General features: G+C 39.0%; 1 protein-coding gene across 8 annotated transcripts in view; it reads right to left on the reverse strand.

The window, feature by feature from the left end:
- Window positions 1-24,315, reverse strand: part of EPS8 (EGFR pathway substrate 8, signaling adaptor) — a 139,299-nt gene that overhangs the window by 55,715 nt on the left and 59,269 nt on the right. For all 8 annotated transcript variants that reach the window (XM_062591196.1, XM_062591179.1, XM_062591171.1 and 5 more), the window contains 2 exons: window positions 2,055-2,145; window positions 1,167-1,240 (listed from right to left, as the gene is read on the reverse strand). In XM_062591196.1, coding sequence (XP_062447180.1) covers window positions 1,167-1,240; window positions 2,055-2,116 — 136 coding nt within the window. In that variant the 5' untranslated portion in view covers window positions 2,117-2,145. The remainder of the gene's footprint in view (window positions 1-1,166; window positions 1,241-2,054; window positions 2,146-24,315) is intronic.

The raw sequence follows: 24,315 nt of genomic DNA on the forward strand, positions 1-24,315 counted from the left end.
GCTTTAAAAAAAATATATATATAAACGTGATTTTTTTGTTGTTCTCACATACTTTGACCATGTACATGCATAACAGAGAATGTGGGATGTATGTGAGAATAGCAGTAGACAGCAGTTGGACATGAGGAGAGCGCTCAAATAAAGTACTTCACTCGCAGTAAAACTGAGGTTTCCTCCCTCTACAGATCTAGCAGCAAATATTGAAGCTTGCACTCAATAAAGCCCAAGCACATAAGTGCAGTAACAATCTACAGTTGGCAATTAACAGCTGTAAAATCAATTTCCTCTTTCTGGAAGGCGCATATTTAGTCACATCCAACTATAAGAGTACTGAAACGTAATATTGCTTTAGAAATCAGGCAGTATACAGATTATTCTGTTTCATTTTAATATTTATAAACTGAAAATAGCTTTTGGAAAATATTTTCTTCTTTCTTCTTGTTACAGAAGGAAGAACCCTAGACACAGAAAGTTGAAATGACTTAAAGTCACTGAACAACACCTATATCTACACCACATGATCATCTACACTACTGTGTCCTACTCACTAACTCATAATATGAGAGAGACTAAATATTGGCCCTTTGAAACAAGTTTCTTCACCGAATCTGTAGAACTTAAGTCCAATAAATAGTAATAACATCTTTTTTCTTGCTCTTAAGAGCTCTGTATTAAGCAGTAATTTTCTAAGTAATAAATAAGTCCAAAATTAAATTTGTGACACTAATGCAAGACATTATTGCCACTTTGGATATCTGTTGCATGGACATTTAAACAGCATCATGAAACCTGCAGTGGAGCTAGGGAGAGACCCCTTGACTGCCTTGTTCTCTAAACTAACTGTCCCTTAGTGACTTTTAACTATGGGATCACTCTTAGTTTTCTGATAAATACTTCATATATTGCTGCCTTAAAAGTTAACAGGTAGAAGCTCTGTACTTAGCACATGGTCAAAACATTTTCTAGGTCATTTATAGCTTTAAAATCATTTTAAATAATTTCATTTTGTTCTTTATTTACAGATATAAATATACATACACATGCACAAACACATATTTTTAGGATTATACATAAAATATTTGCATATAAATTATTTCCACCATGGTTTCATAATGAATACTTAAACAGTTCTAACATAAAAGCTTAGAGACTTTATGCCTCCTTACCATAAAGAGCTTTTGCACTTGTTCTTGAACTCTGCTCCCTCTCTGCCTGAGCAAATGTTGGTGAGCCATAGCCACTGTAAGAAAACATTTCTGGTTAGCCTGACAATAGATGTATTTGCTACACAGACACAAGCATGGAAAAAAACTTGCCAGTAGGTAGGCCTACATATACCTCCAATACTACTGATAGAGATAATAATACCAAATATTTGTTCCACCTTATGAATATAATAAAGCAGGTTTCACCTGGGCTGGAGGCCCTTCCGAGTGACTCCTCTGTTACATTAACAGAGCACCAGGCACAATGGGAGGGTGATATACAAATAAATGCCATCATAGTATCAATAATCAAAATCACTATCAGGTAAGAACAATAAAGACTACGCCAAAGACTCCAGCTGTGGTAGGATTTTGTCTTTTTCCTACATACAGAAGTGTTATTTGCTTTGAAAGTTTAAAGCGCTTTTCATTCTAAAAGGAATATCCTTGCCTATGACTAAACAAAAAGGTAATCCAACTTCCTGCTAGCATAACAAGAATGGGCCTCATCTTTGACACATAAAAATGCATTCTTTCAGCGCTGATCTTAAATATCTCAGGCATAAAATGACCTCTGTGAGTAATGTAGTAAGTATGCTATTGCTACAGCAATGCATTGTGTGCGCCAGGTGATTCCATTCAGCAATATAGCTTAACACATTAATACAAAAATCAGATAATAGATGACAGCTTGGTTACATAGTTTGAAAACTGCACATTTTTACAGAAACTGCCTTCATATTATTCCAGTGCTCTCTTCTAAGTATAGCTCTATCTGAAATGAAATCATAAAGAATAAAACACTGAGTGGTTTTGTCCTTAAAAGGAAAATCAAAGGCACAGCCTTACTTGATCTGAGGAGAATAACTTCCATATCCACCAGGAGGGGTGTTTGATATATGTCCATTCATTATTGTCGTCGCTTACTGAAGGAAACGATCTGGGAAAAGAAACAGCAGCGTAAGAAATGAAGTCTTCTAAAAGACAGAGGTTTAACACAGATGTAATACAAATCTAATCAGAAAATTATGGTTCAGATGGAAAAGGAACTGCATCAACAAGCCCAGTTGTTATTTGAATCGCTGTGATGCCCTGAAGTTCTGTTATGAAACTGCCCCCAATCGCAATTTGATAGTTCTTGCTTCAAATAATTTAAAATTTAGTGAATTAAGTCATTATTGTTGATAGAACTATCTTTAGGAACAGCTGACTAAACAAAGAACAACATCTACTGCCCAAGCGAACAAGATGTTCCAAATGGCAACTTTAATAATTAAGCAAGCTTTTAATTTAACTGAAACTCTTGAGAAGAATTTTTGATACATTCCTTCTATAAAACCTACCAGCTGAATCACTAGAAAAAATGTATTGTAACTAAACATGATTATTAGCACAAAGACAAACTTGTCTAGGTACTGTGGGATGACAAGCTACGTTGAAACATTTTTCTTTTTTTTTTAAAAAAAAAGACAGAATTGCCACCTTAATAATGTGTTAAAACTGACTCCGGGAAATGACTTTCATAAGCCTATAAACAACAACAAATTACCATCCAAAACTACCATAGATAAATAGTATTTCATACATACACATATGAAAAATAATAATTTGAATAATTGTCTATATTTTAGCCATGAAACGGAAAGGAGATTTACTCTACAAAACAGTCAAAAATACATTAGATAATATTTTATATCTAACAAAAGCTGCATTCCCAAAGCAAGCACAACCTGCCTTGCTGTACTAAAGCTATCTTGCAATCAACTTATTCTCTGTATCACTAAGTTGATCTTCTGTCTTTAACTGTTTCTCTTCCTCTTGTTTTACAGAGAGGCAGAGCTGATTCACCTACAGTAAGTATTTTTTTTTTATTATTATTAATCTTTGTATGTTCTGCTCATTTCCTCTTTTACATAAAAACAATTACAATCAAATTCTGTTCTTATCTCTAAAGTTTCTGGTCATTCCCAGAGATGAATACAGAGTCATTTTTATACCTTTCTCAAGAACTTCTGACATCTCCCATCTGAGATGAGGTTAGCAAAGCTAACTAAAACTGAGCTGAATTATAGGTCAAATACAGTAACGTGGAAGAGTGGTATTTCCTTTAGCGAGCCCATATCTTTCAGTTTAGTTTAGAATCTCCCTCCACCACACCCCCTTTTAAAACTCTAATTGCTCCTTGCACAACATCTTTACTGACATACCTGTACTTTACTTCCATTTCTCCTGCACATCCTCAAGAATATATCACATATCCAACTTCGGAGTGTGTCTGACTGCTCTACGCTGCTTTTTATAGGGCGCAGTTCCTAGCAGTTGCCTACAATAAATCACGATCTGGGTTGAGCGCTGCTCAATTCACTGGCATTTACAACCTCTGGGAAGCAACCTGCAACCTTGCCATGACTTGAATGAACAAACACGTTTGTTTTCTCAGCAGAACTTGCCAGGTCACTGTGCACTCCCCGTTCCGTTTCAGCGGACGACGGATCAGAACCATGCTGGCCGCTCTTCTCTAGGTCATGCTGCTACTAAGCTCCTCAACTTTGCATATTGGCTATTAATTCTTATCATCTGCAAGCATTGCTTGGTTTTACTACACTACTTAACCATTTGCCTGGTAACTGGCTTCCTAAGAGAGATCAGATTAAAAAACAAACAAACAAACAAACAAAAAAACTTACCCAAATTATGCCTATTGATTTTTCAGTACTTCCCATTTTGTATAATTTCCACATATACTTTTATTAAGACAGCACCTATCTAATAATACCATTGGTCAGAACCTTTTATCATCTAGATATGTGATTTTTCTCCATAGTCACATTTATAACAAATTCCTCAATTATCAGCTTTAAAGTTAAATCTGGAAAAAAAATTCTCAGTTCCCAGATTTCTAGACTCAAATTGACTTTACTCCTCTGAGATATTAATTTTTACTTTTAATCTGACATAGACTTGGTTTGTTATTTGTACTCAAAATATCTATTTCACCACTTTCATAAAATTAAGTGGAAGCAATGCAATATATTAGCACTGAAAGCTTAAGTCTTTAGAGTTAGCAGATCGGATTGTGAGTTTTAATACAGTAAAATTGAATTTATACAGCAGGTTTTCACATTAGGGGAAGAAAAAAAAGTCTTTGCTAAGTGGTTGTCCACTGTACAGCGTAACATCTTTAGAGTTTATACCAAAAGCTTTAAAATTCCATTTAGAATGAAGTGATAGGGAAATTTGAAGTCAGAAATTTGGTGCTTTTTTAATCTTTCAGGAAAGACAAAAAACTTGTTTTCAACTTGTTCTTGTCTGAACAACCACACACACACACAAAAAAAGGCTTTATTGGACTTTTAGCTCTTTTTCAAACCAATCACTACATAAATTCTATTTGACAATTTTTAAGTAAAGCCAACAATATTTACTCTCCTTTTGCAAATTTCCATTTTTATGTATAATTTATCAAATATATAAACTATCAAAATGCGTAGTGCTTAGATCATTTTCATCTGTACAGTTTTTGTTGCTTTATTTTTCATCACAAATGCTCTCATCTCTCACACCTTGTACCACAGCAAAGTCAGCTTGTGCACACTGCTAAACCATTGTGATTCAAGAGACTATTAATAAACTCCACTTCCTCTTTAATCTTCCCTTTTACCTTAGCACAGCAGCTTACAATAAAACAAGCTAGTGTCACAGACCAAGATAAACAACCTTCAAAATTAACTATATGATCCCTCTTTAAGCTGACCTAAAATATTAACAGTTTACTTGTGAACATATCCAAGAATGGTCGTGTATTCCTTGGAATCTTAAAATGAAATACAGCCCATATTGACCCATAAATATTTAAAAATAAGAAAACTAAGTAAGGATTATAATTAAAATAGGAAATTCCCGAAAAACAAATACTAAATTCTCTCCCAGCATTTCTGCACCCTAAAAGTATCAGAGACTGGGGGGAGGAGGGGAAATCCACCCATAACTCCCCTGCTGCCATCAGCTTTATTTTTGATGAGGCTCTAATATATTGGTAGTAAGCAGCAATATAAGTGGCAAAGGAACAGCTTTCACAAGATATTTCACATTTCTGAGAAAGATATACTGTAGCTTTTTTTTTTTTTTTTTTTTTTTTTTTTTTTTTTTTTTTTACTAGCCGACAGTTACAGATAATCCCAAGTACGGACAGCATTAGACTTTTATACAATACAATTTTGCTAGTCAAAAATATTTATTAGAGATATGCCCAAATACTAAAATGCTGGTAGCCTTTTTCATCTTACAGCACAGTGGCTTAATGAAAGCAATACTATGTGTGCAAGAACAAGCTGAGAATTAAGATAAATCAAACGCATTGCCATTCAACTTGCTAGATTACAAATTTGAAGACAAAATTCCTATTTTTTTTTTAAAAAAATCCTTTTTATAGACAGAATTTTCTCATTAGAGAAGATGACAGATTCCAAAGATTTTCATTCTTTTGCCACTGATCCTGAATCAGTCAGTCCCTGCCAACAACAGGACACAATACCATACAGGAAAAAAAAAAAGATACAGCTTAATGGTGTGAGTATTTTAGGAGTGATGCTGGGGGAGGGAGGGGGGGAGAAGGGGAAGGGTTAAGGAGGGGAGGATACAGGGGAAGGAAAAGGAAAGCCAAGAATGTCTGGAACAATAATTATCTACTGATTAAGAAAATGTTATTAGTAGCAAGTCATTGTTATCATATGCCCCCAAAGATACAAGAATTCTTCCTCAGCTAGATAGCAGACACAAACTGCGATTCCAGCCTAAATAAAAGCTGTGGACTATTACAAGGTAATCCTCATCTGTAGCGGATCTGATATTGTATCAGTGGCAGAAAAGGACACTCTTTCTCCACCCTTTCCCTTCTAAAAAAAAAAAATATGGAATAAAAACAACAAAAAAAATGTATCCATGTTACACTGTAACTCACCATGGATGCAGTAAGTGTCTAGTACTACTATTCTTCAGTATTCAGAAAAAAAATGAACTGCTGTGTAACTCTTTCATTTTTCTTCTCACACCTCTCACCCTGTTCACCCACATGCACCTTCCCTCAAACCCATAAAACTCCCTCATGATGACTTTTTGCATAGTTAGTACTTCTAACCCCCTTGCTTCACCACACAGTTCATTTCGTTAGCTGTTCTTTATGATACTGTATTTTTCTCCACCTTCTTCTGTCTGTTTTGTTGTTCTGACCCAACCTTCCCACGTTTGTATCTTCGCTCTAACCACAGGTTTTACAAATGGGAAATCCTGATGGAAATATGTCCCACAGCCAAATGAATGTTGCCACGGCCCTGTGCTTCACCACCTGTTGCAGTCCACAACCACGAGCAAACATCGTTTCTGCAATCAAGTAAGTATACCCCAGATTTCTTTAAACTGCAGCTCTCCCAACAGCACTGACCTGTGCCAGTTCCCATACGACTTGACAGAGCCTAGATTGCACACTCCCATGCCCCAAAACGGGAACACGGTGCTCGCTTGCTACTCTCAGCAGTTCAGCTCGAACCTCTTGTTTTTTTTCAAGTGCATCGAAAGCATCGCACACAAGGGTGCGGGAGGAGAAAAAAGGCTGTGCTACTTGCAAGAGGAGAATGTGAAGAGTAAGAGGGTGACTGTCTTCCACCCGTCTCCAGACAACCTTTTCACCGTTACAGTCACTGTACAGCCATGATGTTTTAAGTCTTCCAGTAAACTGCTTCTGGTACTAGCAACCAAGTAGTTTTTAACTACCATTGCTCAACATCGTGCCTGAAATTCAACATCAAGATGCACATGCATACATTAAATAAGCATCATTTCCAAAAAGAGACCACCAGCAATAACCCACTGCACTGAGGAACATCAATACTCTGCACACTGATACTCTTTGGAATTTTTCCTGAGAGAAAACGCTACTATTTGGGTTAGCGGCAGCTTCAAAATGTCTTGTTTTCCATTTTATTAAGGAGATTAGTGTGTTCAAAGCTTGGTTAAAAAAAAAAGATGGAAAAAATCACATACAGAATTGAAAGTCAGACTTTGCAGGTCATGTAGTTTTAAAACAAAACACTAGGACTTCTTTGTATCAACCTCTCTGGCTTTAGTTCCCTTAAGTCCCATTTGCCTCTTTCAAACTACTCTTTATTAATGATGAGGAGGCTGAAGCTTTCTAAAAAAAAAAAGGAGGAAGTACTCTGGTATAGCTAGCTGTGTCCAGGTTTCAGACTTCAAGCAAATTTACGTTAAGAGTCACAGCAAAAACATTCTCAAAATGATGTTAACTTTCAGGTTTCACCTAGATTTAGACCAGTTGTCCAGTATGGCCATTAGTGTCACTTGCATCACATCTTAGTTTATATAAACAAACATGAGGAGGAGGAGGAAAGAATTAATCCAGAATTTTTCTCCTCATAGAAAGCCGAATTCAAAGTTCAACCATTATTTGTCTGTTTGTATAAAGGGCCAGAGGGAAAGGAGCATTTCAAGGAACTGGAATGATCATGATGGATGAATGAAACAGCTGGGGCCAGAGGGAAGACAACCGCATCATACGACAGGGGACACAGCTCTGCCACGGAGGAAGGATTTTCAAGTATTTTAACCTATACCTCCGCAGAACAGACCAGCAGATAACCTCAGTCAATATCATTTTCTCAGTTTGAGAAAGTGTTTTGATTTTCACTGACAGTTTCTCAAATGCAATACTTCTCACCTTTCAATAGATGGAGAAGGCCAATGCAACAGAAGTATCCAGTTCAGTAGAAGGAACAGCACAAATCTATTAGGAGATTTCTCTGACATAATTATCAATCATAGGAGGAGACTGGACATGCTAAAGCAAGACCATCCTTCAGGCAACGAATTGTTAGCTGAAAGAAAAGGCTTCTGTTTGGAAAAGTAACAAGATAAAAAGCGTCCCTTAAATTTTCTGTTTGCTAGTATCATATTTTCCAGTGATTCATTGTTAAGGAAATATTCCAACAACTGAATCAAGATAGAAACATTTTATTTTGAGAAATGGTGAAATAGGAAGCCAGAAAAGAAGAACTGAATGAATAACCTTCAGATAGATCCTCCTCTTAGGTTTAGTTCTTTTTACTGTAACAGTAATAGAGAACCTGTTCAAAACAGGGTCCTATTCAGGCATAATAACTATTCTTATTCATTTCACTCAGGTCTGGGGCCATGATTTATAACTGATTGCACTGAAAGCAAATAAAACAGCTTTACAACAACGAAACCTTCAAAGACTTAAAATCCCCCTTGTAACAAAGGAACATTAATAAATATGCCAGCACTAAAACCACCACTCACTGCTATTTTTTAATTAGAGAAATAATTGACTCCTTTAGAGCAAGGTGAGTATTAACTACTGAGATCAGGATAAATTTGCAGACCCTGCAGGAAGTATTGTGTAGGTGTAAGACCATTATTCTGCATCGAAAGCAAGCAAACAAACAAACAAAAAAAAAACAACCAAACATTCCCCCTCCCCCCCCAAAAAAAACCACTCCAGAAGAAGAGAATAAAGAGGACATGGAAGAGTCAGTAGAAGAAGGAAGAGAGGATTATAATGTACCATAAAGATCAGTGCATCTCCCAAGTCCAACTCAACTATTTAAAGAGGACAAAAGAAGAAACGATTCCAGGGAAACACAGTTTTGAAAGAGCCACTGGCATACTGTATTTCATCTAGAGCATGCCAGGAAATCTCTGCACACCTGCATGGACTCACAGAAATACAGTGCAAAAACAGTTGCAACGGGAAAACCCTCAACTCCATTACTAGCTTCTCCCTTCCAGAGCTTGAGGGAGAGCTATAAAACAGTTCCATGAGAGAAAGCTAAGAGCTATAATTCTTTATTTCATTATACAGTCTAATTCATATAATATTAAATTTAAGTACATGTAATTTATATATCTATTAACATCCAGTGCAGTGGTTCTCAATTTGTACTTAGCTTTGGAGGTTTCCTCAGTTCTTTTGGTTGTTTTGTTCTAATCTGATTTGGAGCCACTGACTAGTGAATATAACTGACCTAGCACAGATACCATTCTTTTATTTCTCTTTTCATCTCCTCTAATTTGTTCGTTCTTTCTTTCTCTTCCTTTCTGTGGCATACTTGAAACTAGATTATGAGATTTCAAAAGAGGGCACTCCAGACATTGATTTGAAAACCAGCTTGCAGTGTACAAGTGACAAAGGATTGATTTGACTTTAAAAATGAAAACTCGTAGAAGAAGTTAACACTAGTGTGCATGTTTAGATGGGTCAACAGCAAACATAGAAAGCAAGCGTGCAAAGAATACTTCTTTCTAGATTTCTTATGAGCATAGGTTCCCAGTACCCAGAAGACATTACTTATCAAAAAGATTAAGAAATTCAGATAAACATTCCTCTTTCATATGAAAACTGGCTGTGAGTATAGCTGGTGAAGTATTTATGAACAGTTTCTTTCACTGAAGTGCTTGTAAAAACATTTTTTAAAAATGACAAAAACTAAACAATTTTTAAAACGAAGACACCATAAAGGTAGCGTAAGTACATAGACTATATATAACAAGACAATGTTTTTGTGTGTTATCTATTGTTACTTCACATCCAGTTTTCCTCTTAATCTGGCCAAAAATGAATGGACTCTCATCATAGTTAAAATACTGCTTGCTGCAGCAAGCTGACAAAATGAAACAGGCTTAACCACCTATCCACATCTTACTTGCAAACTTAACAGCTGTGTTATAACATACAGACATTATTAAATGGTTTGGTTGAGTCCATGATAAAAGCTGAACTGAAACTGTCTTAACGACATACTCCAACAAGACCATTAAAATTAACATGGAGGAGAAGGAATAGAGACAAGCATACGCTCTCCAACTCCTGTCTGTTTTAGTTTTATACGACTGTGGTTAGATCTAGTTCTTGCCTTCACAGGTTTACTGTCTACAACAATTTCATCAAAACTGAATTAGCTTTTGTCCCCTAGGCTTTGTAGCCAATCATCAACAGAGACGCTGCAGTTACCGTGGTCTCAGGCATAGCAGTAGATGACTCCCATCATAAGACTTCCTCACTGGTCCCCATGTAGGCTCTCATTCCAACAAAATCACACAGAAAAAAGCAAGTGATACAATAAATCAGAAGGATGAAAACTGGTTTCCATTAAAACCATTAGTTACTTAGAAGAACTGATTTCTAGGCTAGTAGTAGGTTACAATCTTGTACTAAATACAGCAACCCAGACAAAAAAGTTGAGTAGAAACCACATCCATCAGCTTCCCAACTATCTTAAACCTTCAAGCTCAAAGTCAGTACTCATCACCCACAGGTATCCTTTGATTATATAGATCCAGTATCATTTAGGAAAACTTGATCTCTTCTACCAAAGCACTCTGATTACCAAGTCACGTAAGTCTGAAAAGTCTCAAAGCTTACCAAGAACGGGATGGGTGCTTGGTGCATTATTTTAAGATTTACAGTCTCTGTAAGGTGCAAACAAGCTTTTTCCACTCAGTTCAATTAAACAGAAAATGCTGTGTTTAACTGGGGAGAATGAATAGGAAAGATCTAGGCTATTGGTCAGACCACATCAAATTAGCAATGCTGAGCTGACAAGGCAAGTTTTCAGCAAGACTCAACAGTAACATTATCTTTTCTTTTAAAACTTAATAAATGAGCATTCCAAAAACACTGCTCAACTCTTCAAACTTAAGAGAGGCCCTCTCTTTTACCTAGATCAAATAACATGCAAATAAGGCAGTAAACAAAGCTTTCCAAGGCTTATATGCAAAAGTTCATGACTTTAAGTTAAAACAACCATCCCACCACAATTTGGGGGACTTAAACAAGTTTAGCACTGGAAGAGTTAGTACAGTGCTCATACTTTCAGAAGTAATTTAAAATATTCCTTTAATATTTTTCAATATAATTGCAATTTCACTTATAAACGACTACTAAATTAACACAAGCTACCTGGAAAGTATTTCAATTCATTCCAAATATAATCAGCAAGACTCCTAGAAGGGATCAGATTTTTTTTTCTTGTCACATACACGAGAAACACACAAGAAGTAATATTTGTCCACAAAGCTGTGTGGTCACGTAGCTGCACTGTACAGCAACAGTGCTGCGGAGACCTGCAACTCCAGTCTCTGTGCCCTACCTTACAGCACACTGCATTCACCATTTAGCTTTAAAGACGGTTCATAAACTTTAACAACATGATACATTATCTTTAAAACTTACCCTATGTTACAGGAAACTCATTTCATTCAAACTCAGAGACATAAGAAAAAAAAATACTGTGTTTTTAATCCATCAGGAGAAAAACACTGCTTCTGTAAAGTTTGCATCTAAGTTGCCACCAATTGATAATCATCTCTTGAAGTTTTCATTAATAACATGAGACCATGAAAAAGGACTCTGAAAACAAGGCAGAAGGGAGAAAAAGCAGAAGAAAACAAAATTAATTTTTAAAGAGAGATGGAGAATAAGTTACACTGGAAGCTATTTTAAGACCTAGTGGCAGCAGTCAGTGACTTTTAGCAACCTTCTTCAGTTTTCCCATCTGGAGAGCAGAGACACACATTCTCCTCATTAAGGGGTGCTAACCAAACCAACGGAGATACACAAATGAAAAGAACTTGCACTGAAGAAAAATATATTTTCAAAGAGAAAAATTCACTTTTTCCCCTTCTACCTGAAGTAGCCCCTAGATGCCTAACAGATAACCTAGAATCATATCCCACCCCACAGCAGAGTGGAGATGCAGCGACAGGAGAGGAACAGTGCGACTTGTTCACCTGTACAGTACAGCAAAGTCAAATAGCCAATTCCCCTACGGCATACAGCCTTTCCCTGCTGCGTTTCATTCTAAGCCAGGAACCTGAAACAACAAACTTCGAGGACAACTTCACCTTACCTAGGGTTAAAAACAGGCATATGACCACATGCAGTAAGATGCCTGACCTTGATGACAAGCTATGCAGTTCTCAGCAGTTCAAAAATGCAGTAACTCACTTGCATCCAAGTATCAGCTGGAAATGCTTATTTGGGTCACCTAAAATCTTGAATATTGATTTTTGTTTGCATTCAGTGAGTACACAAAAAGCACTACCATAAAAGCTAAGCTATGATTAGTCTACACTGGGACTACAATTATTCATACAAAGTGACTCCAGAGTAAAAGTACTGAACTGCATCACAGCTGAATCCTGCCTGAAGTCACACCCCGCTACTGAATTACCAGCATGCTCCTGTAGGTCAGGATTCATATCCTGGAAGACGGCAGACTGAACAATAACAGATTTCACAATTTGAAGGGAGAAAAATAATTTAAACCTTTGGCATTTCATGTCTCCGATTTTCCTACTTTCAGGTACGTATGTCTCTTTGTACAGACATCATTTTATTCTCCAGAAATCCAGACTAAGCCCTTCCTGTATGTGCATTATAGAAATGAAAGCACATATTCAGCTGACAAATTTTTGAGATTTTTTCTTTAATCACCTGATCAAGCATGGAATGTTGTGAAATTTTTCCAAATCAGTTAGTAAATTCACATTTCCAAAACCAGTCTCTGATTTGAATGGCCAGAGGTACAGGATTGATTTTTAGACACATATCCTTTTTCATTCCATTGCCCTTATAATCACATACTAGTTTCCAGGAAACATCCAGTGATTAAAGATGACAAAATTAGAAACCATTTTAAAAGACAAATCACGATCAGTGTGAAATATGTTTGACTACAATTTTAATTCCTCAATTCTGATTCTAATTGTGGACTTTGAATTTTCATGTCTCATGAGAAAGTTTTGCCCAGGAATTCGTCATTGCTGGTTATCAAGGCAAATTTAACAAGGTATCATTAGAAAGGGATTCTGAGTACAAGCAGAGTTTACAGGGAAAGGCTGCAACCAGATTTTTTAATGCCGATTAGCTGATTCACTGAATTGAAAACATTTTGCTGAGGCATTTCAATGTCAAAAAACATTTTGCTAAAGTCAGAGAGGTTCCAGTGGAAACCTCACTCTGAGATGGGGCTCCACATACCCTGCTCTGACAAAACTGGAGAAGAGATTTATTTTTCAGATAGTTCCCTAAGTTTGTGAAGGAAGCTAACTTTCAAAATCTTCCAGAAGATGGAATTACTATTCTCCATTCAGATCTTTTATTAGAATTATGTGTGTGTGAAATAACTGTGTGGGAAGGCAGAGAGGAGAAATAGAAGAAGCTAAAAAAAGCTGTATGTGGTAATGCTTTTTGATCTTTACCTACTTGGCAGGGCAGGGAGGAGAAGGGAGAAAAATCAGAGTAGAGCATTTGCTTTCGTGCTTTCATTTCTTAGAATTGTTCTAGAACTGATTCTAGTTATCTTAACATGATGTATGAAATACCCATCTAAAAATTTTTTTTTGAAATATACAATCTCCTCCAGAGCTAAAAAAACCAATCAAATAAACACTTTACATTTCAAGATAAGTCACTGGTATATTTTGTTACGATGACAACCGTTGAGTTGTCTCTAGGTTGGCTGTTTGGGGATGACCCCCACCCCAGAAAAGTACACTTTGACCATTCTCGGTTTCCTAGCACATGCCATTGAATAGATCTGTCAAATTGTGTCGACTATAGTGATGATATTACTGCAAAGCTAGTTACAACACCCTTCAGAGTAAGAAGGATTAGCTGTTTTAATAGCCCTTAAAGCAATGAATGTTATCTTAAGAACTATTTTTGTTAAGGTCCTTATCCTCGTCACACCCATACGGGTAGAAAACATACAGAGCCCTACAGAAGATACCAGAGAGAGGTCACCCGCAGAAATTTGTTTTCCTTTTTAAAGGCCTATACATATAGAACTTTCTCACATACAGTGACCAAGAAAACCTCTTTATTACAAAACTTCTCTAGCTCCTCACTAACTCTTGAATCTTGTTTATAGAGTTCTGAGGTGCCTATACTGTTACGTATTTTCTGTTTGATGAGATTGAGAAGGATAATTTTTCCTTTTCCAGAAGGCACATTAGATAAACTTTAAACTCTTACCCAGTTTCAAAGGAAGAAAATATTTCTCCTACACAAAGCCTCCATTCAGGGTTCCTGTTTTTACTACAGTAAGAAAAATAGCTGTGCCCTGGATAATTTGTTCATGTATGCCAATAAAAGCACATTGGATTATAGCCAGTGTTCGCCTCACAGCACTTCTACTAAGCACCTGAAGAGTTCTGAAATTCAATGAAAAGCAGAACTTTATTTTTCCTCTATTTTTAATCCTTGTTATATGGACCATTCTTAATGCTTATTACTTGTCTTCATTACGTATGCCTCTATGATTGCTGAGAGAAGCAACTAAAAGCAAAACATGAGACTGAAGAATAAAGCAAAGCCTTCAAAAAGCTCTTTTATGGTAACAATTTTCAGACATCTTTATACTATGTTTAAAATATGTTAAGCATGTACCCTTTTGAACTCCACTCTAATTAAAAATGACAAAGGATACTAACATATATTCATGTTCCAGGCACAAGAAATAAAGGTACAAAGAATTAAGAATCATGTTGACAAAAGTATTTCAGTACTTACACTTTCATGCAAGACTTTGATGTAGGTGATTGCTATTCGACCTAGTGCAGGTCTGTGGCAGAGCCAGATACTTCACACAAAGCATTAAAGAACCTAAAGAAAATTCTTTGGAAGTTAATCAGTCTCTACTGGGGATCTAACACGCACATGTGCTTTCTCCCACAGCCAAAACTTTTCTAAATAGTGTCACAATCATAGAAAATGGGGGTGAAAAGGAAATAAATCATCAAGGCAGTAGCAACTGTGCCTATATACTCTCCCAAAGCTATTTGCCCAACCTTATATTTGGGATTGCCAGTGAGAGATGCTGAAAAGCAACGCTTGGAAAACCCAGTCCAATAAATAATATAAATCCTTGTTCAGTTTAAATGTATTACTCCTTCCAGTAATAAGCCCAAGAAACAGATTAGATTATTAATAAAGAAAAGCTAACAGCAACATGCATTCAATCAGCATTAAGATGGGCTTATAAAATACCGTTTCTCAGTCTTGTTTGATAAAGACCAGTTGACTTACTAATAGAGCAAAATTGCAAACTCCTCTCTCTTTTATAACTTATCACTCATATCAGCATTGCAGTAGGCCTCTAAGGATGATGTCTCATGCGTACCATCTCATATATTTATCCAAGTAAGCAATCCAAAGTAAGCAGACGTCAACCTTCTATTTTCCCATAGGAGCAGGCAACGCAAGTTTCAGGGGAAAAATATTACAGTTACTTCATCTATATATTATCTTTCATTATCTCAATGTTTTTCTAAACTGTATCCCCTTGCTTTGTCAACTTTGTATAACCTCTTTTCTTTCCTCATATTGCTTAATTCAGCCTTATGCTTTTTTACTCCTTTCCCTTTTGTCATGCACATATGCAATAGACTTTTTGAAACAAAGTTTTCCAAGAAAAGAGTAACTTGACTGCAGCCTCCACACTTCCCTATGATGTCCAAGGTCTTTCAGGGAGTGACTCAGCTCACTGTCAGCATCGTAACTGTCCTCCACCTCCTTTCTGACAGGGTTGGGTGACCATGGAGATAGCTAATACTGGCCATCATAAATACCGTATTTCCCAACAGAGGTAGCAGGGGAGTGAGAAAGGCTGTTTTTTCATTTGTTTTGTGCATGGATGTGGTAGTTGATGTTTCCAAGCTATTTCCTTTAGGCTTCCTGTCAGCTCCCAGACCTGACAGGCAGGCAGGCATTCACAGGCAGGTTTAGATGAAACAGCAGAAGCAATTTCCTACCCTAATTGTCTATGTCCTCTTTCTGCCTAAGATGACCTCTTTGCAAGCATGAGAAAACGGGACCTATAACCTCTCTTGGGCCAGCAGAGCTTGAAGTCTAGCACAAAGGAGTGAGCTGAAACTCGTGGAGATTTAAGTTACATAGCACTAATAACTTTTTGCACTGAGAAAATGCAGTTTACTGGGGCAGCAGTAATATGGCTTGATGTCCTACCTCTGTTCACCTACAAGAAGTTTTGAGAGTCCCCAATTTACCTACAATTGGGTGATATTTTAAAACTTTTCTCCACAAACAAAACATGCAGCTGTAAGAGACTCCCTACCCCAAACTGGTATTTTGCAAAAGGTTGCAGAACAGGGGCCTGCACTTAACGCTCTCAGCCAGTTTATTACACTCTTATAAAGCGACCCAAATGACATTTTAGAATTTCTGTTTTATCCAAACTTGCCTTACTGCAGCACTAACTCAAACTCATATCCATACATTATTTCACTGATGGAAATCTAACTCTGCTGCAAAGGGAGCCCCCCCCCCCCAAGATGGAAAAACACCCCGAGTCCCATCAGTAGGTACAGCCCAACAAGGACTTTGCCTTGGAGGTACCATGCCTCCCGGTGTTACAGTCCACAGCTGGATATCATCTGTCACCTGGTAACACAGTAACAAACACCTGGATTCCAATTGGTATCACCATAAGTCTCACTCAGGTCTGGTCTATAATATCAAGTTCTGTCCTGTTACCACAAGCAGGACAGACATGCAGTCTAATACTCGAATAAAACAACTGCCCCCAGCAAACCAAAGATCCCAACCAAACAGCTGCTGTCAGCCAACCACTACCCTGCAGATCCTTGTCCTTGCCCATATGCACCACTGCTGCCAAGGTGGTCCCTGGCAGGGAGAAGGGGCAGCCAGTGCCAAGGCAGTGTGGTTGCCTGCAGATGACAGCATGGGGAGGGGGCAGTAGCCCCAGCCCAGGAGAAGGCCTGGCACAAGTCACCTTCACTGGGACACAGATAGCCCAGACTGCCACGAAAAGCCCTGTTTGGCTTTACCACTCTGGTCAGGGCGGGCATAAGGACGACTGATGTTATGGTTCAGTTGTAGCTTGATCTGATTTTTCAGCAGAAACTGCCCTATATCACAATCAGCACACTGTTAAGGCCTCTTGAGCTATTTCTATTGGCCTTGAGGTACTTTTTGTTTGCTGGTTTGTAAAGAGCAAATATCACTGTTATCAGACAGTTTCCAGTGATAGCCCAATGCCCAGCCTGTAAAAACGCCTCACTCCGCTGCCACAGCGAATCTCCTTCATGATGGCTGCAAGACCCGGGTGGCATCAGTCATCTCTTACCTCAGCACAGGTCTCTGGACAAGGTGTGCACCTTGTCCAGCAACACTCCTGCCAGCCCTGCCCATTCGATCAGCACCAAGAGCTCTTCGAAGCACTCAAGAGGCACCAACCCCTCTGCGTGCCCCCTGAACAACAACCTTAGTGCACCAGGGAGTGCCTCCCCTCTCGTCACCACCTGTCTATGCAGACAACACAGTTGTTGACCCCCTTTGCTGCCAGTGGCAGAGAAGCAATTAATTGGGATGTTGCCTTGCACAGGATGAAGGGAGAGGTTACCCAATTATTTGCTGCCCACAACTAGCAAGGTCAATAGTCACTGCCAAAGGCGTTGGCACAATTAATATCTGGCCAAGCTAACTACCTTCATACCCTTTATTGAAGGGAAAGCAACATGGCTGGAGTCCAGAACACTGAAGGTGACATTTAGGCAAAGTACACATCCAATGGTTTCATTTCCTTTACTGTTGTTCAAATTTGTGACTCAGTTCTTCCAAGCGTATTTAAATCGCCGCCGCTGCCAGTCTCAGGTGACGTTAACAGGAGCTATAACATACCCATTTCCTCTAGAAGAAGTTTAGCAAATAAAAAATGAATCAGACTGTGATGCTATCCAGATCAGGGAGGCCCAGGATCATAGAAATTAGAAAGGGAGAAGTCCATTGAATTCAGCCCTTTTCCTGCTGCAAGAGTGTTCTCCTGGGCACGAGCCTTGGCTGCTCTCCAATTTTACTGCTAGAGCAGCACATCTTCAGAATTTTACACCCCAAAAAGTGCAGATGAGACATAAAAGTCTTCTGCCTCTGCTAGCAGAAACATACTGCTGAGAGCACAACTACGGTCCCCTTCCGTTTCTAATCATATTTCCCTAAGTTACAACTCTTGCATAGTTTTGCTGTCACTAAGTATTTCCTTTGTACCCTTCCAAAACTGCAATACTCTATTTCTGTAGAGGAACACACAGAGATTCACACTTGCTTCTGCAAGGCCTTTGGAGAGCATTCAGTTTGGATACTGACATCTGACTGAAGAACAGGATACACTAAAGTTCAGTTAATAGACTTGAGACATGCTAAAACCAGCAAACGTTTGTAGACAGTGCTGAATACCCATTCTCTAGGTATGGAGAAAAAAATTACACTGTTATAAGATCAAATAGAGGCATTTGTAACCAATAGTCTCAAAACCCCTTGTTGCTTCCGAAAGATTGAGCCTTATTGCCTCCCTGACCCCCTGCCCCTTCTCTCTTCTCTCCGTGAAAAAATAACTTACAGCTCAGTTTAGAAAAACATCCCTGGTGTAGACTTGCAGACCTCTGTAAGGAATCTATTGCAAAATTAAACATTGAGGGCAGAAAGCGGAACCATTAGCCTGCCAACAGGGAAGTCCCAACAGACGCCCCGAGTCTTTGCCACCCTAATTTCTTCTAACATCTTCTCCTGCTGCCAGAATTGACTGGTGAGCACCAGGGGCTCGCGTTCACTTCGCCCCTGCCAGGCACTGCCACTTCTAGCTGACAGCCACTCCTCCGTGCGCACGGGGCATTTCCCTTCCCCGGCATCAAGCGCTTTCGCTTCGGCCAGGAGGGGAGGTGGCCGTTGGCCATCCTTCGCCACCAGCTCCCTTCGTACCTTCACCGCCAACGCCTCGGCGCCGCGCTCCCCGTCTTAGCCCTGGCGCAGCCCGGAAGCTCAAGCGACACCGAGCATACGCTCTCCTTTTAATCATTAGCAGAAATCGCAGCGCAGCCCTTCACGCACACGATCAGGCGGCACCGGCCCGTGACCAGGAGGCCAAAGTGCTCCCGTGACACCGAGCCAGCGGCGGCGGCGGCTTGGCCGTAGCCATTGCTGGTGCACCTCGCACAGCCCTTCCATTCCCCGCAACGAAACCTAGTGCAACGAACTGTGGCAAGTTACAGGTCCTCCAAACGGCTGCGAACAAGCCTTTCACCGCTATGTATCGCCCCTAGAGTACGTGACAGAGAGGCTGCTCGAGGGAGGGCTTTTTACTGAGGAGATTATACGCTTCTGGACTTGCTCTTGAGATGGAAATATGCAAAACGTTGTATCACGTAATTTGCATTGCCCCGATACCAGGCTCTTCTTACTCAGTGTTCCTCTCCTTGTCATGATTTAGTGTAGGAGGATAATATACGCGATGCAGAAAACTAGCCACAAGCCATATAAAAGCTAATGCCAACCTGCCCACAAATAATTTTCCAGAGATTATTTCCAAAATTGTCCAAGCACAGGCAAGGAACGGAAGAAATCTCCCACTCTTGACTCACACCACTGGCCTGAACACAAGGTCATTCACAAGCAAAAAAAATAGTATTTAGACTCCCCTCTCCGCAGGGGCAGAGGGCTACAAAGGAAACAACCACAGTTTAAATCTGCCCATTTTCACTAGTCTGTGAAACAGAAAAGGCCACACAGAACTTGAGGACTCTGGGATGATTTGAAGGCAAAACAACGAAACAAATTATAGGCAGCAAATGGATTTTAGAGTATTTTCGAATTAGCTAGAGAGAACTTCACCTCTGTGCTGTATTTTGCCTACAGTCTACATCTTACAGAGTTCAGTTCAGCCGTGTTGTTCCACCCAACCCTACAGTCAGTAAAAAAAAGATAGCTTACACTTTATTTTTCTTTTTAAATTTTAAAAAAAGAAAAAATTGCCATCTCTGGCTTGTTGCATAAACAAAACCACTACTTGTAAGGCTACTGCTAATACAAGAAATATTATGATCTTACAGTTCAATGTTTAAAAACAAATTATAAAAGCAAAAAAAAAAGAATAAATATTAAAAAAAAAAAAGAAATCCACAAGGATTACAGAAATTTATGAAAGGTCTGTTAGAAACCAGTGATGAAGTTTAGAACCCCCAAGCACAACGCAATGGGTAAGGTTGTCCATTGCACCTTAAGTTCATTGCACTGGATTTGGGACTGCCTGGAAGCTGAAATCATTTTTTAGCACAAATAATCATTATAAATCAACTATTCAATAGGCTTTAAGATGGCATGAAGTAGAAGTGAGAGAATACTGTAAAGGAATAAAGAGCCCCATCAGATGAAAACCAGTCTCTCCCTAAATGAGAGCTTCTGCTATCCGTATTTTTTTTCCTTTCCATAAAGTTTTAGGGGAAACGAGGAAGCAACCACAGATCAAATCAGTAGTCGAGCTTTCAGTACTCATTTTTTATACTGATTTTGGAAAAGATTATAGTTTCATGAAAATCAAGACACTCACATATACCAAGATATTTTTCAGGAAAAAAACCAACACATGGCATGAGTAGTATTTGTGTATGCAGTAGTATAATTAGCTGGTCATTTTTAATAAGCACTTCCAAACACCTAAGATTTATTTCACCTTAATATGCTTCTGATATTAAGTTCCATTCTGTGACTTGGGTGTTACTGTTCATAGACATTCTGCTCAGAACCCCCAAAATATTAGTTTTGCCTGATTTGAAACCTGAATCAGGAAGCATGACTGGCACTCTTTGAATACTGTAAATTAACAAAAAAGTTCTAAAAAGGAAGTTCACTCTCCCCAAATTTTAAGTCTTCTACTTCATTAGCTCATTGAGGAATTACTCTTCTATGCCTCCCTCCTTTTTTTGGATATGAAGTAAAAAATACCTCAGTTGTCAGTAGGTCAAAGACAAAAATCAGATGCCTAAACTTCGTAATTTCGATAAATTTTAAGAAAAAGGGGAAATGATGAGCTGGAGAAGTTGTTCTTATTTTAAATTCTAACTTGGAACTCAAACTTGTCTGTTCTGCAGTTATTCTTGTGATTTTTTTAAAACTATACACAGTGCGTACTCTGCTGTATATACTAAAAGGTATGCATATCATTTTTTAATTATTTTAATAAACCACCACACACAACCATGTTCTCTGGAAATGAATTAGTTAGAAGTTAGCTGTTAAAAGAGTACAACTTGAAACTGCCGGGGCTCAGTGAGGGTTCCACAGAGGTAAAGCTTAATTATTTACAATTTTTTTCCACAAGTGTAGATTCCAAGGTCATTTATTACCAAGTGTGAATATAAACCACTAGTTTCTGTTTTTACAGTGCAATCATCAGCACTTAATAAATAGCTGTAAGGTGAGCAGGGGGAGACATCTACCCTTAAACAAAATTGAGAGATGCAGTTTATGAGCCAGAAGTACAAGAGAGGATAAATGTATTTGCTTAAAAAAGGGGGGGGGGGGGGAGGGAGGGAGAAGTGTTTCAAAATAAGAAGGATTGACCTAAATTGTCAGCCTCTATACTGAATCTCTGGAGAAGAAGAGTTATTCAGAACATGCCAACAGATTTTGAGCAAGTCTTCAGCATGAAACCTCCCCCAGGAAAGCAAAGGCTGCAAGTTCAAGCCCGTGCAGAAGAACAGCCACCTTATTACCCTCCTGTATCCACAGGGTACGTCACGCACTGGCACTGGGATGCCTGTGAATCACACCGTCCTTCCGACGTCACCCGCATAGTCCTCTCCACCACAGGACCCCTTCATGAAGTGCCATGATGGACCCATTTTGTGTGCACGGGAGCTGGGAGATGACTGTAGGCAAGAGCAGCGGGACCAACGCACAACAGCTCCTGGGACCGAGCAGCTGCAAGCGGGGAGGAGCAGGAAAAGCACACGCCTCCTGACCCAAGCAAGTACAAAGGTTTCAAAAAACAATACACCTGAAAGCATGGGCAGAAATGTCAGCTGGCCTCAGCTTTTTGCTCGGCAAAACCACCCACAGATCCAGCAGGGATTTTTGCAGCCACTTCCACCAGATCAAACCCTTGTGGTGCAGAACCACCTACTCACCACAAGCTCCTCTGTGACCAGGGTATTCAAACTGAGGTGAAGTTCTTCCTCTAAGGCTTGGACTAGATGTTACCACAGGTGTCTGTATTTGCATCTTTATTCCAGTGACCATCATAGTCCTAAAGATGTCATCACCCACTACATGCAGAAACAGACTATTTCTCCTCATTCTACTATGGTCAGCCAAAACTGAAAGGTTTAAGCAGGAGGAAAAAAAAAAAAAAAAAAAAAAAATGAAGAAGAAAAAAGAGTCTTCAAGAGAACATTGATGAATGCAACTGCACAGCAAGCACTGAGGCATAGTTCAGGGCAGCATTTGAGCTCTGCGCTGCAAGGCTTGCCCAGATGGTCTGTGTCACTGCAGCCACCACCCTTGCAAGCTCCCCGGGGCCATGGCTCAGATGACTTGCAAAGAGGATCCAGAAAAAGTCAACGTGGCTTGTGATTTGGGAAGAGGTCTCAATTTGAAAAGTGTGTAACTTGATACAAGTGAAAAAAGCCCAGTTTTCAGTACTTGCCTTCTGAAAACAGAGGTGTTTTCAGCTACTAAGATCGCATATCCTCAAAATAAAACATGATCGAGCTACTTTGTTGGTTCAACTTCCAATCTGTATTTGTACTAGTTCAGATTTGTATTTATGGTTCAAGTTTCCAAAGCACATGAAGATTCTTCTGCGTCAAGGAAAAACAAACAACAGCACACTATGCCCTACGTTAAGTGTACACTGGACCACAAAACACCATTTGTAGGACAAAAATTTTGGTAGGATACATATCATTCTAGGCAAACAATGATGCATTTATGCTATGTGACGACAGCAGTAGGGAACACAAATTTTTGGTCACATGAAGAATGAAAGTTCTGTGATCCAGCAACATAACCAGTCAACTGCAAAATGAATATATACAATCACTGAGATTAATGTAGATAAGTTTTATTTTGGTGAACAAATGGAATCTCAATGTTGCCACTGAATCGCTTTTAAATAGAGGAATACCAGTAAGTATTAGAAGTGACTACAATGCTACTAGTTATTCTCTTTTATACCTTGATTTTCTTCCCACGTATTACTTCTGTAGCCTTAGCAGTTAATATTTTGCTGCTAGCTTGTACCACAGAGAGGTTCGCAGCATGCTGTTCGTTGTTTTAAAGACAGTCAAGAATAAGAATTTTTAATACAATTCATTCCAAATATATATATGGGCCTTTATTTCTAAGGCCTTATCAATTCTAGTGATTTATCGAGGCCCTCTGAATACCAGCCTATGCAAGTATCACAGATATATACTGAGCTGCAAAAAGAGGTACATACTTGACTCCTGTCTATCTCCTAGTCTGCAGATCATCTACTGTTTATTGATTCTGTGTTATGTTCACCAATTCTTCGCTCTGTAGCATCTGCTCTTTAACTTTATTATTTTATAGGCTTAATATAAATCATAAAAAAAAAATTAGGCCAGGAGGGACCTCTAGAAGTCATCTAGTCCAGCCCACTGCTCAAAATCGGGCTAATTGAAGTTTTAAAGGATAAGATCTCTGAGTTGCATGATAAGCACAACTCCTTAAGTCAGATGAGACTCAGCAAGTGACCTACAAAGAGTTTCTGACCCCTAGTAATAAATAAATAAATTCTCCCAGCTTTGTCCCATCCTGATGCCCTGTTTTATCTGAATGAGGTATCTCAAGAGCACTGCTGCCAATTTAGTAATCAAATGCTGTTCAATGCCATTTTAGGAAACCTATGGTTGGGAGGGACAGACTAAGAGAAAGGTGGAACGGGAACAATAAAATGCAGAAGCACAGAGCAAGAAAGGGGACAGTGTGGCGTGGGATGAACCAGGAGGAGAAATCAGGAGAGCGTGTCTCCAGAGAACAGCAGCATGGACCTGTTGACTAACACATGGAAAGGTTACTGCAAACCAATTTAGTATGGCTTGCATGGTCCCTGGTGATTCGGAGATCCCAGTTCAGGAAGACATCTGTATTTGGAACAGCCTTGCTGCAGCTGTTGATACAGTCCCCTTTACTGAGGCCTCAGGATTGGGGCCGCAGGGTGTGTGGGGGGAGCGCGACTGA

Source organism: Rhea pennata, chromosome 1 (genome assembly GCF_028389875.1).
Source record: "Rhea pennata isolate bPtePen1 chromosome 1, bPtePen1.pri, whole genome shotgun sequence".
Lineage (NCBI taxonomy): Eukaryota > Metazoa > Chordata > Aves > Rheiformes > Rheidae > Rhea > Rhea pennata.